General features: G+C 40.1%; 1 protein-coding gene across 4 annotated transcripts in view; it reads left to right on the forward strand.

Annotated features, from left to right (window-relative positions):
* Positions 1-19164, forward strand: part of LOC125905619 (astrotactin-2-like) — a 431706-nt gene that overhangs the window by 198130 nt on the left and 214412 nt on the right. For all 4 annotated transcript variants that reach the window (XM_049603723.1, XM_049603724.1, XM_049603726.1 and 1 more), the window contains one exon: positions 3747-3914. In XM_049603723.1, the coding sequence (XP_049459680.1) occupies positions 3747-3914 (168 nt within the window). The remainder of the gene's footprint in view (positions 1-3746; positions 3915-19164) is intronic.

A 19164-nucleotide genomic window follows, 5' to 3' on the forward strand; every position in this document is an offset into this window, starting at 1 on the left:
TTATATAGCAGCATTCATACAAGAAATGCAGCACAAAGTCCTTTAAAATAGGGGCAGTATGAGCACTGAGTGCTTCACATGAAAATAGACAATGAACAAAAAAAAGGACTGATTGACAGAATTGTAAAACTATAAATCATACAATCAAGTAAGATTTTACAAGAGTTGCAGCCGTGGAAAGGTAAAGCATAAAAGAATACAGTTTCAGACCTGTATGAGGAAAGTCAGAGCTAGTTAAAGGCTAAAGTGAGCAGATATGTTTTAGCTTTCTTTTAAAAAGTATTCAGCGAGCTAGCTTCCCTGATATCTATGGGAAGTGTGTTCCATAGCTTTGGGACGTAATTGACAAAGGTTACATCCCCGATCTTCTGCCGGCTGTTGCTGGGAACCTCCAATAAACCAGCAGAAGATGATCGAAGTGTTCTTGGAGGCAAATAGATAAGACAGGGGTTAGCAATGTAGCTCGGTCTCAGCCCATGTAGGGCTTTGTGTACAAGGAGGAGGAGTTTGAAATCAATTCTAAATGTAACAGGAAGTCAGTGCAGAGAAGCTCAGACTGGCCTGATGTGCTCTCTCCTCTTGGTTCTGGTTAATAGCCGAGCTTATTATTTTGAATCAGCTAAAGTCTCTCAGTGGTGTTTTTTGGGAGGCCTGTAAAAAGTCGAGCCAGCTTGAAATAAAGGCATGAAAATGAGAACAAACATGTCAAAATTAAAAGCAGATACATTGGCAAGTAGCACAAATAATAATCAGCAAGATCAAATAAACAGAAAATAATAATGAAATCCTTGAAAATAATCAGCAGCTTAAACTAAATCTGAAATCATATAAATAAACCCTCCCATCCTCCCACCCACCCCCTACCTCAGGGACCTGGACGCAATACACAAAACAGCTTCAGTGACTTTCATTCTAATAAATTCTTAAGTTTCACAGAAAGAGAATTCCACATTTCAATAGTAGTCTCCTGTGCTCCATGTACACGGGCTGTAGATAGTTTTAAGTATACAATATCCAAATACATAAGAAGCCATCCCGAAGTGAAAGAGAATGTGGCGACCAGTTTCTTGGCCGCCATAAACCCAGCCAGCAGGGCACGGCTATTAGACAGTGACAACCCCAGGGTAGACAGATCATTGAGAATGAATATGATGCGTGATAGTGGTACAACAAACCCAAACAGTTTAGAAAGATTGGAGGCAACCATCCCCCAGAACACAGACATTGGGGCGCAGTCCCAAATCATGTGAAAGAAGGCGCCGACAGCATTCAAAGAGCAAAGCCTACAGTGGGGATCAGAAATGAGTTTAATGGAGCAAAGCTTCCTTGGTGTCATATAAGTTCTGTGAACAAAATTAAAGTGGATCTACTGGTGATCCGGGTTTCTAGAGGCCAGCAAAATGTTAGACCAGACTTTCCTCTAATCATGATCTGTGTTAAGATTTGGTATATCGGCCCTCCATAAAACTTCCAATACCAGAGGTCTATAAGCATGCTCGGAAATAAACCAATATAGTTTGGAGACTAGGCCTCTCGTGCTTCTGGCGCTGCGTAGAATCTTGTCTAATGGATGTGGTGTGAGCGGAAACGGAACTCTGCAAGCCCCCAAAACAGATCTCAATTGCAGATAGAAAAAAAAGGAAGAAGGCGGAATATCAAATTGTGTACACAAATCTTGAAAGGAGTGCAAACCCCCGTCTCCAAAAATATCTCCCAACGTACAAATTTCCCTGTCCCGCCAGTGAGGATATTGTATGGGGAGTCCACCTATCAACAGTTTGGAGGGGAGGGGAACCCACTCATCTTTTCTATAGCCCTCCAGACAGCGATCATCTGACAGACTACTGGGCCGAATGTTTCTCTGCGTCGTGGTAAAGGCACGTTAGAATACAGAAAGTCTTGCAGATTGTATGGACGTATAAAACTCTCTTCCACGGCCCGCCAAGACACTGCGGCATTAGGCTCAAACCAGGTTATTAAAGGTCTGAGGGTAAAGGCCCAGTAATAAAACTTAAAGTTTGGCAGAAATAGCCCACCTGCCAGTCTATCTCGTTGCATCGTAGTGAGCCTTATACGTGGGCGTTTGCCTTGCCAGACAAATTTAGTCACTGCACTCTGTAGCTTGTTCATGAATCAATTTCTCTGCACCTTTTTCATTTAGAAATGGTCGTAGCTTGGCGATGTTTCTGAGGTTGAAAAGTAATGTTTTTGTCATCTTGTTAATGTTGGACCTGAAGCGTAGGTTTGAATCAAGAATCACACCAAGATTTGTAACTTCAGATTTGATCCAGGGAGTTAAGTTCCCCAAGTTATTAAGCAGCATTTCTCCTTTTGTTTTAGGGCCGACAAGCAGGATGACAGTTTTGTCTTCATTTAACGTCAGGAAATTATTGCTCATCCATTTATTTATTGCCAAAAAGCTGTTATTGCAATGCTGGACACATACACTCACTGATGAACACATTAAGGTGATCTGAGCTGTCATGACGACAGCCACAGTGGAACAAGAGCTTAGAGCTTATAGTCATCCATACAGACCCATTCTCAGAACCCATTCACAAACATCCGAGGTCGACACACTTCAACTTTACTTCAATCCATACTGTAGCAGCAGAATAATGGCTACAAGCAATGCAATATTTACTTGAAGGCAGCACTGCAGGGATGTTATTAGTCTATACAGTCTAGATGAGGAGCTCCAGTCGAGTTTGCCAGGTTGTCAGATAATAAAACTTTAACATATGAGTGTATTTTTGTAAGGCTCTCTGTGGGTCAGGCTTTCCTGCCAAATGAAAAGAAGCAGCCAGTGACTTCATGTGTGTGGGAGGCGACAAATGCAAGCGTATTTTATTAGGAATTTGGAACAACAAAATTGGTAAGAAAGGAAAAAAATAAATAAGCAGATGAAGTTTGGGATAGTGTTGCTTTATCTGCATTCTTTGTGGGGTATTTCTCCTCTGAGTTGTATGTTTTACTGCAGGGCATTGGCCTTGTAACTTTTCCTGTGACTCAGCTTTGATTGCTGGCTACTGTCTAAGCTTTTCTATCTGCATTAATCCTCTCTTTTAAAAAAACAGCCTAGAGACCACCATCACAGAGTTTCACGTCATAAAAGAGAATATATGCGCGAATCCTTTTTTAATCTCACAATTACTATCTTTATGCCCCAGCCTGGTTTTTGCAGCTCATTGTAAATTCACTTTGACACAGAAATGTAGACTCGCACTGCAAACACCTTCACGAATTTACCTTCCACGACCCAGCAGTATACACACAATATAGCTGTGTAAGAATCTTTGTGCTCACCAGAGGGCTGAAGCACAATCTCCTCCAAGCTCCCTTTGGAACTAAAAGTCATTGGCATCAATTAGGGATAATCTTGTTCAGTGATCAGAGTTTAACGATTGGTCTGGGAGCAGTAAGAAAGAAAGGTAAGTCAGCGTCAATGAGCATAGCGTTTACTGATTGACTCGTGAAACTCTTTCAGCCCCTCTCCTGCAATTACCAAGGAAATCCCATCAATACTCACATTATAGGTCTTAATTTTCTCATTTAAATTCAGCCTGGTCAGGAAGGGAATTGAAATTACAGTGAAAACAAAAGAATTAGCTACTTTCCAATTGATTTTGCAATAGAACCGGGAGAGGAACCTTTAAAATACCAAACAATCAAGCCCTTTTTTAACCTTTGCACTTTTCTTTTCGAGCAAAATAATTTTGTTCTGTTTTTTTTTTCTTTTCTTTCAGGAAGTAGTTTTGTGGTGAGCATGGGCAGCTTCCTTGATGTTTCTAATTGGCTAAACCCAGCCAAGCTAACCCTCTACTATCAGACCAACTCGTCCACACAGTGGGTCCTTGACTACTGCGGCCAAAGGACCACGGAACCCTGCGAGCAGATCTGTGACCAGGAGACAGGTTAGTCCATACGAACATGCACACACTGGGGTCTATTTATTGAGCCAAAAATACAATTTCACTGATGATTTGTTCCTTTGGGGAAACCTTTTATCACTAGGATATTTGCTGTCCAATAACTGGTATGCACTTCAGTGGCAGACACGTTATATAAAGCTCTCAAAGTCACACCCTCATAACTGCAATGCTGTTTGACCGATAAACACCTCGTCTATTCATTTCCTCAAAGTGAACATGAAATGATTCATTGTGCATGTTTAATAAGCCCCACATAGCATTAAAGAAAACATCTTTTTCAACCCTAGGTAATAATTACAGGGGCACATTAATAGAGAACGACTTAATTTAGTTTGCAAAAAGCTGGGGGTTCATAATCAGTGGACATGTAATATGTACAGCATTGAGTCAATTTGAAATTCTACACACTGGTTAGAAATGTAATTTAAAGACATATTTCAAGCCCTGTTGAGCGTATTGAGATTAGAAGAAAATGCAGGCATTTGAATCTCTTTTATGTTGTGATAATTGCAAGGACTGCAGTACCCACAATGAGGAGGAATGAAGGACAGCTCTTTTTGCTACAGGGTCACCTCCATAAATGTATTTCAGTGTTTGTGATTTAAAAAAAAAAAAAAAAAAAAAGTCCTCGGAGGAGCCTGGTGGGAGTGCTTCATGCACATCAAATACATTTTGTTCGAAAAAATGGCAGTGATTAAATGATCATATTGATAATTGTCATGCAGTGATGAAAGCATTAATACTTGTATGGAATCGGATTTGTGTTATCACCACCAGCTACAAAGCTTAATTCCGTGTCAACAAGCTTAATATGTTATTATCAGATGTCTGCAATGAGCAAATACACGTCTCTTTCTTTAGATTGTATGCATACAACTATGTATAGATACCCTGTTTTCTACTCTACATTTATTATAAAGATATTAGTTTATCTTTAATTCATTTAATTAAACAATTAAAAGAGTGTATGACATTTTAAAACATAAGAATTCTATGAATTACAAAACAATGCCAATTTGGGGATTTCCAAATCCCAACCCTACACCTGCTTAGTCATGTTTTCTAAACAAATTTCTACATATTACAACAAAATAAAGTACGTGTTATTGATAAAAATACAAATATAACCACAATTTATTCAATATAAACATAGTACTGTAAGTCATGTTATCCTGTAGCCATTCTGAATCTGATGAATTTCACTCTGCTTCTTGCAAAAAAAGTCTTCATACCAAATGTGAATAATTTGTGCAAATGAACTGCACATCAATTATTAAAGATTTTGAGCCCATCTATCTCTATGAGCCTATTCGCGCTGAGTCTGAAACTTTTGTTTTCCACAGTGCAAGACTTTTTTTTTTTTTTTCGGAGATGTTTCTATTTTTGAGAATTTCAGATGCCAATAAAAACAAGCCTGCTAATAAAATATTAATTTTTGCTCATCCAATCAATAGACTTTCTTTGATATCACTGTCAAAATTCACACACCACCATGGATTTTGATCCCATAAAATAGTGTCCTCTTTCACATATACAATAAACATTCTAAAACAATAAAAATAAAGGGAACATCTGAAGTGTATCTAAACTTGATGGTGAGTGACCAGCAAAAAAAGGTAAACATACCCTAAAACTTCAGTTAAAAGCCCAGTCCCAATTTAACACCTAGTCCCCTTAACGAGCCCAATTTAGCTACACATTTTGACAAATAAAGGCCTGTCTCAATTAGAGGCCTGGTCTGGTTGCCAGTTCTTCAGATGTATAAAATGGTGTTGTTGATTACCCACTTAAGCTAACATTAATTAGCTGGTTAGATTGCACATAGAAAAAAATAATGTTAAGTTTTGTCATATACGGAGATGCTACACATTGTTAGCTCGGTTGATGTCATTTTACTTAAACCATGAGCACCAGAGAAGACCGTAAGTCATTCAGATTCACCGGCATGATGAAAAAACAAGTGGTGTTTCCCTGTCTCTGACGCTGTCATAAAGTCAGAATATGTGTCCATTCTTTGATTTCTTTAGTCCATAAGGGTCCACCCATAAAAAGAATCTGAAGTCTTCCTGCCATTTTATTATTTTATCCACTTCGCTTCAACTGATCACCACCAAAATTTGATCATCTGTTCCTTTTCCCATTATCAATCAAAATCTGTTCATAACTTTTTGAGTTATTTTGCAGACCAACAGACCAACGCCAGCGAAAACATAACCTCCTTGGCGGAGGTAATCAAAGTGACATTACCAGAAGATGTCTTTGTCATGACAACTTGACATTAAATTTGTTTGGGATGTCCTTATTATGACAACTTGACATTAACCAGGATGATATTACCACAAGATGTCTTTGTCATGACAACTTGACATTAAATTTGTTTGGGATGTCCTTATTATGACAACTTGACATTAACCAGGATGATATTACCACAAGATGTCTTTGTCATGACAACTTGACATTAAATTTGTTTGGGATGTCCTTATTATGACAACTTGACATTAACCAGGATGATATTACCACAAGTTGTCTTTGTCATAACAACTTGACATTAAATTTGTTCGGGATGTCCTTATTATGACAACTTGACATTAACCAGGATGATATTACCACAAGATGTCTTTGTCATAACAATAATAATCTTTATGTCAGCTTGTCATAAACACAAAAAGAGGTGCATTTCTTGTTAATGTCAAGTTGTTATGACAAAGACATCTGGTAATATCATCCTGGTTAATGTCAAGTTGTCATTATAAGGACATCCCGAACAAATTTCATGTCAACTTGTCATGACAAAGACAACTTCTGGTAATGTCACTTTGATTAATGTCAAGTTGTCATAATCAAGACAGCCCAAACAATGTCAACTTGTCATTACAAAAACCAAATGACACTTAATGACAGCAGTCATAAACGTTTATGACATGTACATAATGTTCACAACAGGTTCATGACCGTGTCATGTCATAGTTATGACAGTGTCATGTCACTCTTATGTAGATACCTTCAAGTAAAGTGTTACCCATAATGGATATATTGTTTGAAGCCTAATTTGTATACAAGTAATATTCATAATGGTTAGACTAACTAATGTCATTGTATTTCCTAAAACTGTTGCTGAGCAACAGTTTTGTGTAAAAGGAATTAAAGGCCTGGCTCATATAGACGCCTGTCCCAAATATACTGTAGGCATGTTGAGTTCAGTGATTTAAGCAAGTAATAGCCTGGGCTACTAAGAGAAGTTTTAAGGTAGTTCTATGTCAAGGTAACATATAGAGAACTAGTCTTTTCAAAGTGCTGTATCTGACGTTATGTTGTGGGCATAAGTGTCAAAAACTACATGTAGTCTTTGTCAATGGTATTCTATAAAACCTGACCATAAAGGATTCGTGATAGTGGTAAATCAGATATATTTATTATTATTTCTATTATAAGCAATTGAAGCATATAAGTAAACTCACTGTCTTTTTTTGAGAAATCCACTGAGCCCTGGTATTATAGGCCTCATATTGAGGGCCAAACTGGGACTCATGAATGGTGAAAAGCAATGCAATAAAGCTCAGCATTTACACTTGTTACAATAACATGACAACATTTATAAGAAGTGCACACACACACTGTAACCTTGCAGATGATAAATAACAAGCCCATCTCCAGTATGCAGAGTTGGGTTTATTACAGTAAAAACAGCAGTGAATTGATGATTCTGTGACAGCATGGACATTTACTTTTCAGTGGAATGCACGGAATGTGAATATTTGTCTCGGCCTTGGTGTTAAAGATTTGAACAGACAAAAAAAATCATCAACAAATTTTCTGTATTTTCATTTTGTTCCTTTCCTTTCATTCCCAGTGTGAAAAGACCTTAACATTGATAATCAAGATGAGGGCAATTAACGCACCAGACTGTATACAATATGTTTGTTTAATAATTATTGATCTCGTTGATACTGTAGAGGTCTCAGAAGCCTGTGTATCAAATATGATACAAATAACACCATCCCAGCCATGCAGTACACACTGACGCAACACTAGCTTTTTCCTGATCCCGTCTTTATCTAATACAAAGGCGTGGGTGTCAAAAGGATGCAGAAGAATGAGCCCTCATAACAGTTACAGTGGGATGCATGAATGAGTGGCTGAGCTGCCGATCAAGGGTCCACACAAAGGGAGCCTGCCCGTGCTTTATATTTCTTGTGCCATGAGTAATTGTGGCTGGAGTGTGTTTGCTTTTCTTATACGATTGATGAGTAAACGTAACAGGCTTCTATAATCAAAGCTTAGTCCACCAAGCTAGAGAACAGCATTGTTAGTGTGTAAGCAGAAGCCCTCAGTGCCTGCTGCCTCATCCAGGTACATAATCACCAGCTTCCACCGCAGTATGTACACAATCAGATCATACAGTTTTGCGCCTATTTGTGCTGACAGTAAAACTATACCAACAAATGCCCAGCGCACAGTTTGATGATATTTATCTTTCCCTTGAGTGCCGTAACTCCCTTGTGTATTTTGTGCCCAACCAGATAAAGTCTAAGCTCATTAGAATGGATTACATCTTTAATGTATGTGAAATTCATGTCACCCCGGTCAAGGGCATGTTGAGGGCTGTTGCATAATGCATTAGAGCTTCAGACAGTCAACTCAATCAGTACACATGGAGATGCCAGAGATGGAGTTGGCACGTATGTCTTTGTGGATTCTGAATGTGTGCGGACACGTGTGCATATGCTTACATCAATCCCCATGCACGATTATGCATAGTGAGATCAGTAATGGTTGTAATTCAATGATGGAGTCATTTACTCATCCAGACCCCAGTACATTCAGCGTTCTCACTTTATTAGTACTTCTGGCTCCCCCCGTCTCCTTGTCTCTCTCCATTTATTTATTTCGCTTTTCATCTGTTCTTTTCAGCAGCAAGATTATTTGATCAGTAATTGCCCTCAAGTATGTTGTATCTCCTCAGGGCAACCACATCCACTCGGCAGCAAAATTAAAGGTGTTCTTCAAAAGAGCTTTCTATTTCCGTTGCTGTCCTCTAGCATGCATTATAACACCTGCACAATAGCACTCAACAATGATACTCACCCACTCACACAGACCTGAAACTCTTTCATCCGAGCACATTTATTGCAGTTCCAACAATAGGGTGAACCGCTGGTCGTGAAATGTCAAAGGGTAAACCGCATAGGAAGGCACTGTTCTCTGTGCTCTGAGACTGCAGAGCACACTGCAGTTCTCGCCACAACAATAAGCTGTGTAGAGATGGATAGTTCACTTTTGACAAGAGACAGGAAAACACAAAAAAAGTGTGGACTCGTGTGTGGAAATGCAACTGGCTGGTGAACTATTAGATGTCATTTGACAGCTATGCATTTTGTTGAAGTGCCACAGAACTCTGTGAAATGTCCAGTTTGCCCTTTGTGAAACAGTTTAACACATTTAATGCTTGTAAAGCTTATGTTCATGCTGGTGCCACAAATTAACCATCATCCTGTGTCCAGTGGGTTCAAACTGTGCATTCACTGCACAAGTTATCATCTCTGAAATTTTCAAGAGCACTGTTTAGGATGCTGGAGACTAACATTTTTGGGGGGATTCACAAAACCATCTTGTATTACCTAAAACTTTTTGGAAATGATATTTAAAGATCCAGTATGTAGGATTTAGCCACATCTAGTGGTGAGGTTGCAGAACCAAAACTTCTCCTGTGAATGGCTCTATTTAGAGCCAGTGTTTGGTTTGTCCATTTCTGGCTACTGTAGATCAGCATGGCAGACTCTGGAAGTAGACCCACTCTGTTCGTAGATATAAATGGCTCATTCTGAGGTTGTTTTCACACCTGCCCTATTTGGTTCAGTTCAGTCTAACTCAGGTTCGTTTGCCCCCTAAGTGTGATTCCTTTGGGCAGGTGTGAACACAGTAATCACACTTGGGTGCGCACCAAAACAACCGGACCAAGAGCTTCTTGAAAAAGTGGTCTCGGTCAGGTTAAAACCGAACTCAGGTGCAGTTTGTTTGTGGTGTGGTTTGTTTGAACGTGTTTCTACCTAGATCCGAGGCGCCTCCTCTTGTACTGCCTTAAGGCCCAAAAAAGCGGACTAAAAGCGGACGTCCGCGCAGACTCCACTCCGCCCACCAGTGTCACACAAAAGCCTGCTCGGCATGTATTTTTCACATCGACCTCCAATAAATGTGACACCGAACTGCATTTTGTATTTGCATTGACGGGTGAGCGGTGACTCCCAGAGTGCAGAAGAAGTGGGGCTAGGTGCCCAACTAGATCGTCGAATTTTTCACTATTCATTCTGAAGTATTGAAAGTGTTTATGTTCGTCAAGACTTAGCATGTCCCTCACCAACATGGCAAACTCCCCTGCTTGCAGAGCCAGCAGGCAGAGCAGCTCCTCTTCCTTGTCGTCAGTGTAGGATGCCATGACAGAAGAGTGTAAGCAACGTGCAAGTATTGTGGGTAATGTAGTGTTTCACGGACATTTTTACAGGAAACTACAATGCGGAAGTGCGCTCGACTATGGAAGCCCAAATGACTGCGGACATTCCTTGCGGAGTCCGCTCCGCTTATAGTACGCCCAAGTCTGTGAGCACCTTTAATATGCGCATTCAGCACATCCATTGCATCAAAACATTGTTTTCTAGTTGGAGCCGCGCCTCATTTTCAAACTGTATGGCTTGCCTAAAATGAACAATGACAGCAATATAGTCCACGATGAGCAGCTCTAAAATCAACCAGCGTAGTTGTCCCTCCATTGTGACATTAGAAAGACTTGTATTCATCTTGCAAGTGTACTCTTCTTTGACATTTTCTTTACTTCCTGGATTTTCCCTGCATGGAAATTTTGACCAATCAAGAGCAGCTTTTTCGTGCAAGGCATTTGATCTGGTCCGCTTGTAAATGCTGCCGTGAGAACATGAACCAACTCTAGGCGGTTTATGTTAGTGTTTACGTTAGTTTATGTGATAATAAATGTAATAAATGAATGAAAACACAGTTACCAACATTATAAACCATTTCTGCCAGTAGATGTCCCTAAATCTTGCACACTGGACCTTATTTAAGGACATTATTTTGCTATTTACCATAGGGAAATGCTTGAAAAATGTCTCTAATATTAGAAAACTAATACAACCTGAAAAAAAAACAACGAACATTGCAGATGACAATGAGGTGCAAAAAAAATGTGGCTAAAACACAAATATAGCCTACCTCATCCACCTGGGTGCGGGGGTGCTGCAGCATTGTCAGCACTCCTACTTCCCAGGGGTATGACTTTTTTTTTCATCACTCTAATAAAAGCTGGCCCAGGACATGGTGACATTTCCTCGTGTTGTCTCTAGGTTTTTGCACAGAGATTCTAAATTAAAATTCTTCTGTTGTTCACGAGAAAACCACACGTCAGGAAATACACAAGACCTATCGGTGCACACTGTTTTGACAACTGAAGGGGCAAATGGCATGTCTTTTTTTAGTACATCTTCTAACCGTTAGGTCTAAGTCACTTTTACACATGGTTTCATTAACACATTTCTACTCCCACACATTTAATCATCTGAACATGCTCACATTTCACAAGGAAATTGTGATTGAAATTGTAATTCACACATACATACCGTAAATCCTCACATTTAAACCTTTGACCCATTCACATCTATCAGTTTCCCTCCAGCGTGTACATAAATACACAGACAGTCACACATTTTTCACGTTTCTTTGTGCTGTATAATCACAAGTGGATATCATTTCACCCAGTTATCTCACACCATCTCTATCATCCTGCTTCAATGTCACGCTGGTTGACTGCCACTCTTGACTACCAGTCACAGTATCACTGTGCCTGGATAATTGATCCTTCCTGCCTTCACCTTCACCCCCTGACTCAACTGCTAGCATGGAGGTTAGTGGATGAATGGCAACTGTTTCTACTCCCTGATAGCTGCAGGGGGATCTAGCTGACTACAGCTGAACTTGGATCATGGGCTGTTTTTGTATCAGCTGATGATGTAATAATAGCCTGGCAGTGAGAATGCAGTAAAATTTCCCTGTAATGGGTCTAAAAACAATGCGACCATGAATGTTATAAGCGATTAGTACATATGATAACATTGCGAGCACATAACAAGTGATTATCGTTTTAAACCAATGATGTAGGCATGATGACGTGATGACTCAAGTTTGTTATTATAAGTTATTACATTATTCGTCTGTGCGTCCTATCTCATAAAGTTATACGCCCTACTAAGGAGGAATAGATTGCCTCCACAACCTTTCCATCTATCATCATAACTAACCTCATAAAGACCTGGGAACCTCCTTAGCTGCCTTTGTTTTCCTCATTTGAAATTATGTCTCCCTGGCTCCTCCAACCTCACCTAATTGGAACTGAAACTGCTGGGGTGTTAACATATACCCCTGCTTTATCTTTCCTTTCAACACACACACACACACACACACACACACACACACACTCCGATGAGAAAACACTTATGTTGAGTCTGCCCAAGGTCTTTGTGCAGAATAGCTTCTCTCCCTGGAAATTTTATAACAAGCGTAAATTTGCATCAGGACAACAATAACTTTTCTGTCGCCGCACCATGAACCTTGAAATGTGAAAATCACCCACACCGCCACAGTGAGACACTAGAAATCATTATAATGAAACACATCATTTGTAACATGAGGTCTGCTATACAGGTGGAAGAGTGAGGAGAAATGATTTGTGTTCTCGAGTGATTGCCACTTGTACTGCTTCACGTTTTTGGGTCCTAATTATGAACAGAAGGTGGTTAAAGGGAAAAAGGAAAGGAGAGAGGTGGAGTGTGAGGACACAACAGTGGCATAATGGTGACAAATTGTATTGACAATCTAATATTGGTGTTTATTCTGGATGGTACTATTCCCACGTGCAGTATCAGGTTCTGTGTCTGTGTGGACACCTGGCTTGAATGTAACAGGAAAGGCACTGGGTGAGCACAGTTAGATAATTGTTGTCATCAAATGGCCATTTCCAATCACAGGCGATTAGCTCCGAATTAGGCCAACAACATGGTCTAATCAGTCAACCATAACTTTTGGCATCACTGAATAGGCTGTGTGCAAAGGCAGAGTATTTCACATTTCTGGTAAAATCTCAGTTTCCACACATTTCCCAAAGGCAAAGAACTGCAGAGGAGGTGGGTAGTTAATATCCAACGAGACAACTTTGCCATAAGTAATCACACAGGAGTCTGCGGCCGACACTTTCAGAGTACAGACCTAATCAAGCCTCTAACTACAGCCGGACGTACAGGTCTGAAATATGGAGCTGTCCAGGTGCTTTTTCAGTGAAAAAGCTTTACCCTGCATGCCCCACAGCTCAGGGTTTAGCAAAGAAAAGAGTGACTGAATACAGACTCATCCCAAAGTTAGGATCCTCTTACGGATCCACATAGATCACCAAGATTACAACTACTGTGCCCTTACTTCTACTACTCTATTACAAATCTGATGATGCCTTTCAAATACAGCTTGCTGTATCTCTGAAACCAGCGTCTGATCATGAACCCTTACACCTTCAGCATCATAAGCCCTGTTTCCACCAAACACTTTCGGTATGGTACCTTTGGAACTAAAAGTAACCCTTCAGACGTGGTACCTAGACCTTAGAAACCCCTTAGCATTTCCACCACAAACAGAACTCTTTCATGTGGGTGGGGGATTGTATTTAGTCCTATGTCAATCTGCACCTTGTTTATCATCCACAGAATGGGGTTACACAGTGACATTTTCAGAACAAAACAGAACAGGCTGCAGTTAGAGTCTCTCTTGATGTGATATTTAAGAACAGAGGGTTTGTGCATTTAGTCCTTCTAAGGCAAGCTCAGGGGTTTAGTGTTGCGGAAGCCCACAGGAACAATGATCCACGATGCTTTTTATTTTTGATTGTCTCACAGTGAGGATTAGGATATATGCAGTTCACATAATCTGGTAGAAATTAATATATATTTTTAAACGCTTGAAGATCCACTCATTACTAAAAGTATCTGTCATCCAAGAGGGACAATGCCAACTTAAGTAATGGTCACAGTTGTCACACTGAACTTTAAGGTGTGCTGATGGATTCATCGTCATCTCATACATTGACTAACTTTACAAGATAACATTCCACCTTAAAAGTTGCCGGCAGTTGGCCCAGTGAAGTTATTGTTTCTCAGACTACAGATGCTGCTAGAACCAGAAAAACACTCTTTCATTTTATAGTTACAGTTTACTGATGTATGAACAACTCTCCTCAAAACCAGCCACAAGCCCTGAGCAGAGTGACCGTCCACAATTGACCAATCACCAGACTGCAGTGTTCACAGCTCCACCTTTTAGTACCAGATCTGTGTGCTAGGTACCCCAACAGAGGGGTGACCAAAAATGGGGATGGTTCGGAACATTTCCATTGGTACCATCCACAACTTTTCACAGTGGAAACAGAACTGCGGTACTGATTGGTGGAAACGGGGCTGTAAACTTCCAGATCCGTCCAGATTCATCCACTATGTGAGCTCACCTGAATATTTGTGCTAAAATAGTCAATTTTGTCAACAAAGAAGAGTTTTGTGACTCATGTGTGACAAGCCACATTATGGCTGTGTGCCAGACTTTACTCTCAGACAGTGCGCCAGAACACAGCACACAAAACAAAATCTTGGAGCTATTTGCAGCTTTGTACAACAACATAAGGGTACACACAAAGAAAGCTAAAATGTCATTTCTTCATTATTTGCTGGGTTTATAAAAAAGTATTTACTCTGTAAATGTTGGCATTCATAAAGCAATTTGGTGTATACATTTTTGAAAGTTATTTGCAGCCCTAATATGTTGTATATTTTAAATTTCTGTTGTCCTTACAAAGCCGTGACTGTGATTCCAAAGATAATGCATTATTTGCATTATGGTTTCTGTCTAGTTTCTGCTAGTCCTTAAAAGTGAGTCAGAAAATATTTTGACACAAAAATGTCTTTTTTTTTTTAATGATGACCTTTCAGATTCATTTATTAGAAAGTCAAGTCAGTTAGTCTGTCCATGTAATAGGAAAATAATTGTATCTAAAGTGCACTGGATCTTCTTTTGACAGTCTCTGCCGCCTGTGGGTGAATTATTTTTGTTCACAGCCTGTCTTTCCTTGGGTGTGACTCAGAAAGATGTGGCCCACAGATTTAAAATCCACCAGGCAACAGTGAGCCACATCATCACCGCATGGGCCCACTTTCTTTACTTTGTACTTTGAGCTGTGGGCATTTGGATGTCTGTGAATGCAGTAAAGGCTCACCTGCCAGATGTTTTTCAGAACTACTCTGATACACAAGTGGTGCTGCACTGCACTGAACTGCCTTTCCAAACACCAAACTCCCTTCTCCTTAAAAGTGAGGTGTTTTCTACCTATAAATCCCCCTGCAGCTATAAAGGGTTTATTGGTATGGCTCCTCATGGGGCAATAACCTTTGTCTCAGCTCTTTATGCAGGCTCCATCAGTGACAACGAGGTCCTAAAGAAGATAAGCCATCTAAATTAGGGATGGGCCTTCTAAGTCATTTCCATATTCAAGTAGAGTGCTTGAGTACTCGCAAGAAAAAGAAAAGAAAATCTAACAAAGGAAGCAAAAATGCAAATAGGGGTTAGGGTTAGCCTACCTCTCTGCCCTGGTGACATCGCAATGGCGTTTGCCGGCCTGTTATCTGTCTCCTTGTGCTTAATGCGCAAATGGTTGATTATGGTTTAGCTGTTCTATGATAAGCACGTTTAATGTTACTTAGCTTGCACTGAACATTTGTTAAGTTTATTTTATGGGAATACTTTCTAAGATCACTGTTTTTGCCCGGTCACCAGTCTGCCTGTAATGTTAGCTCGATGTTGGGTAACTGAAAACGGTGAATGTTGTCTGTGGCTGCACTGATCTATTATTTTTGCTATATAAATGTGTGCAGATGTGTATTTTTAATTAGGGTCCAAGCGCCGACAGCATGCAGTCACAAAGGCCCTATTGAAGGGTCTTTATTATTCTGATTTTTATTTTTACCATTTAAACACATTTTTGCGATGATTGAAATACACAAAGACTCTGTGAAAATTGTCACATCTATTAGGACTGGAGAAAATTGTAATCTCATATGGTTCACCTGATTAGATATGGAAAATTGACTCAACAGCTCCCCCCAACACTTTTCAAAGTTCATGCCCCCACCTTCAGATTTCACGTAGATGAATGAAATTTCGTGAATATCATGCCTAAACTTACTAAAAAGTCTCTGGAGCCGAACCAGAGACTTTTTAGTTTACATTTTTGGCCATTTCCAGGGGCCGCACTTTAAGGAACTCCTCTTACAAATTTTATTAGATCGACTTCAAATTTTGTCTGGACCATTTTAAGACCTTCTGTATCGTCTTGCTCACTGCTGAATGGTTTATTGAGTGTCACACAACCTTTCAGTCTGGACGACCTTCATCAGGTATAATATACCTTATACTGGCCTGTTATCTGTCTCCTTGTGCTTAATGCGCAAATGGTTGATTATGGTTTAGCTGTTCTATGATAACAGCTAAACAACGTTTCAGTCTGGACGACCTTCATTAGGTATGATATATCTTATACCTGATGAAGGTTATCCAGACCGAAACGTTGTGTGACACTCAATAAACCAGGGGTGCCCAACCTTTTTTGAACCAAAATCTACTTTTAAAGTTGTCAGCCTGTCGAGATCTACCAGTTAACATAGGAAGCCGTATCCAATGTCAACAGCCTATCTACACATTTAATATGCACACAACAAACAGAAAACCCATCCAGATATAATAAAAAGTAGTTTGTGAGTTGCAAAAAAGTTGCATAAATGTATTTCCCTACCTCAGTGGGATCTCTGGCACTGGGAGGAGGCAGCTAGTTTCTCAAAGTCAGGGCAGGAGGAGCTGGTTGCCAGCCTTAGGGAGGCCACAAGGTGGTCATCTGTCACTGTGGATCTGTGCTTTGACTTGATGATTTTCATGTGAGAGAAAGCAGCCTCGCACAAATAAGTTGATCCAAAAAGTGCTGTTAAGTTCAAGGCACATCTTCTGAGGTTGGGATATTTGTTTTCCAGCAGTAGGTTCCAGAAGTCTCCTTTCATGCCAGGTGTCGCCCTGGATTTGATCTCAGTGTCATTTTGCAGTGTGAGAATCTCACTCTCAACAGCAGAGCTATCCAGTTGAAACAGTGATGCTACTTTGGAAGCAATGTAATCCACATCGATACCCTCCCCAAATGGAAAACACAGATAGCTGGCAACAGGCTCAATGGATGCAAAGTCAGTAAAACGCTTCTCAAATTCTGACAAGATGCTCTGAACTTGCTCCTTATAACGTGCACTGTCAAGCTGTGCAGAATCTTTGCCCTGACGCTGAAGTTCTGCTTGCATGTAAGGAAAGTTTCGCAGGTCACAGCGTTGCAGCCTACTTGAAAGCAGTTGTAGCTTGCTTTTAAATGTGTTCACTGAACTAATCATGTTGATCACATGTTTATCCTGACCCTGGAGCTCTAAATTCAAATCATTGAGCATTCCAGTGAGATCTGTCAGGAACGCTAAGTCCAAAAGCCACTGGCAGTCCTCTAGCTGTGCATATTCTGCATGTTTTGAAAGCTTCAGAAAATCTTTGATTTCAGGCAACAACTCACTGAACCTTGCCAAAAGTTTACCTCTGCTAAGCCATCTCACATCTGTGTGAAGCAGCAGGTCTGTATGTTCTGCACCTGTCTCCTCCAAGTGAGCCCTGAATAACCTTCTCTGTAGACTCCTGGCCCGAACAGAGCACACTATCTTCATAGCAACATCCATCACTTCTTTCATGTTTAAAATCTTCACACACAATGCTTGCTGGTGAATTATACAATGATAATTAAGGATGTCCGGGAAAGATTCACTTTTTTTGCACAGTGCAATGAACCCACTAGTGTGGCCTACCATCGCTGGAGCACCATCAGTTGTGATGGAGATGAGCTTGAAGAGAGGCAGTTGGCTCTTATATATATATATATATATATATATATATATATATATATATATATATATATATTTATATGTCAGTTCCTTTTCCTACCCTTTTCCTACCTGCCTCCCAGCCTATACCTAAGGATCACAATGGAAATAAGTTATGTGACTTTGTTGTGATATCCTGATGAATTTTAGCACTTTTTGCACATTTGTATACTATATTCTATTTTATCATATAAAATCAATCAATCATAGCCACCCAGTTTAGCATACAGCTTCTGTCCGTAACTGTAGGAAGATCTGTCTTTGCAGTTGTTATTAAATACTCATTGTTCAACTGTATTGAAATAAAAGGAACAATTTTGGATTTAATACAAGTCTTGAATTTATTCAGATGAACTGACAATTAAATGGCTCACTGTCACTTAAGAATGATGCCTGAATTCATTTTCCCAGCACTGATGCTCTCTAGTTGCATGGAGAGGTGTTTTTGCAGAAAATAGGTGTGTGAAGGAAAAACGACAGCGTTTAGCGCAGTTTTGTCTCTGTAATTGCGATGTGTAAATGTGATAATGGCCACAAACAAACAAACAACTAGAGACCATTTTGAGATGGAATCAAACCAGCCATGACAGTGATCCCACAAACAAATGTGGGCCAGGGGCGTAAAGCAGGGGGGTAATGGCCCCTTCTCTAATTCCTACCCCCCTATTTTCTCAGCCTTTAAAGTTTTGTGACATCTTGCATTGTCTTGCACAGTTGTGATGCTATCCTGTTGACAAAAGCCATCCACAGACAGGCAGACAAACACCTAGCAAAGTATTCAAGACCTTCTGTGGTAGTTTCTGCCACAATAGTGTCTCAAGGACTACATTTTGCCATGATCATAAACACACACATACTCGCTCACAAGGTGAAAACAATACCAGCCCTGCTGTTGCGTCTGGTAATCACACCATTCTAAACCCTGGATCATCAAGTGCCCCTACACTTCCTGTTAATACGGATGGCTGTCTTTCAACTTGTGTGTGCCATAATGAACTTTGAGGTATGGCATTTAGCCATTTCACTGCAACTAAACCAAATTACAGTCTCTTAAGTGGGTCCTTTAGATTGTGTGCTAGGATGAATCACCAGTCCACATTTTCTTGAGTCATCATCATAGTAACAACAAGTATGCAAAATTAATGCAATCTGAGTCATTAAACGGACTCCTAAGGTATTTAAAA

Source organism: Epinephelus fuscoguttatus, linkage group LG18 (genome assembly GCF_011397635.1).
Source record: "Epinephelus fuscoguttatus linkage group LG18, E.fuscoguttatus.final_Chr_v1".
NCBI lineage: Eukaryota > Metazoa > Chordata > Actinopteri > Perciformes > Serranidae > Epinephelus > Epinephelus fuscoguttatus.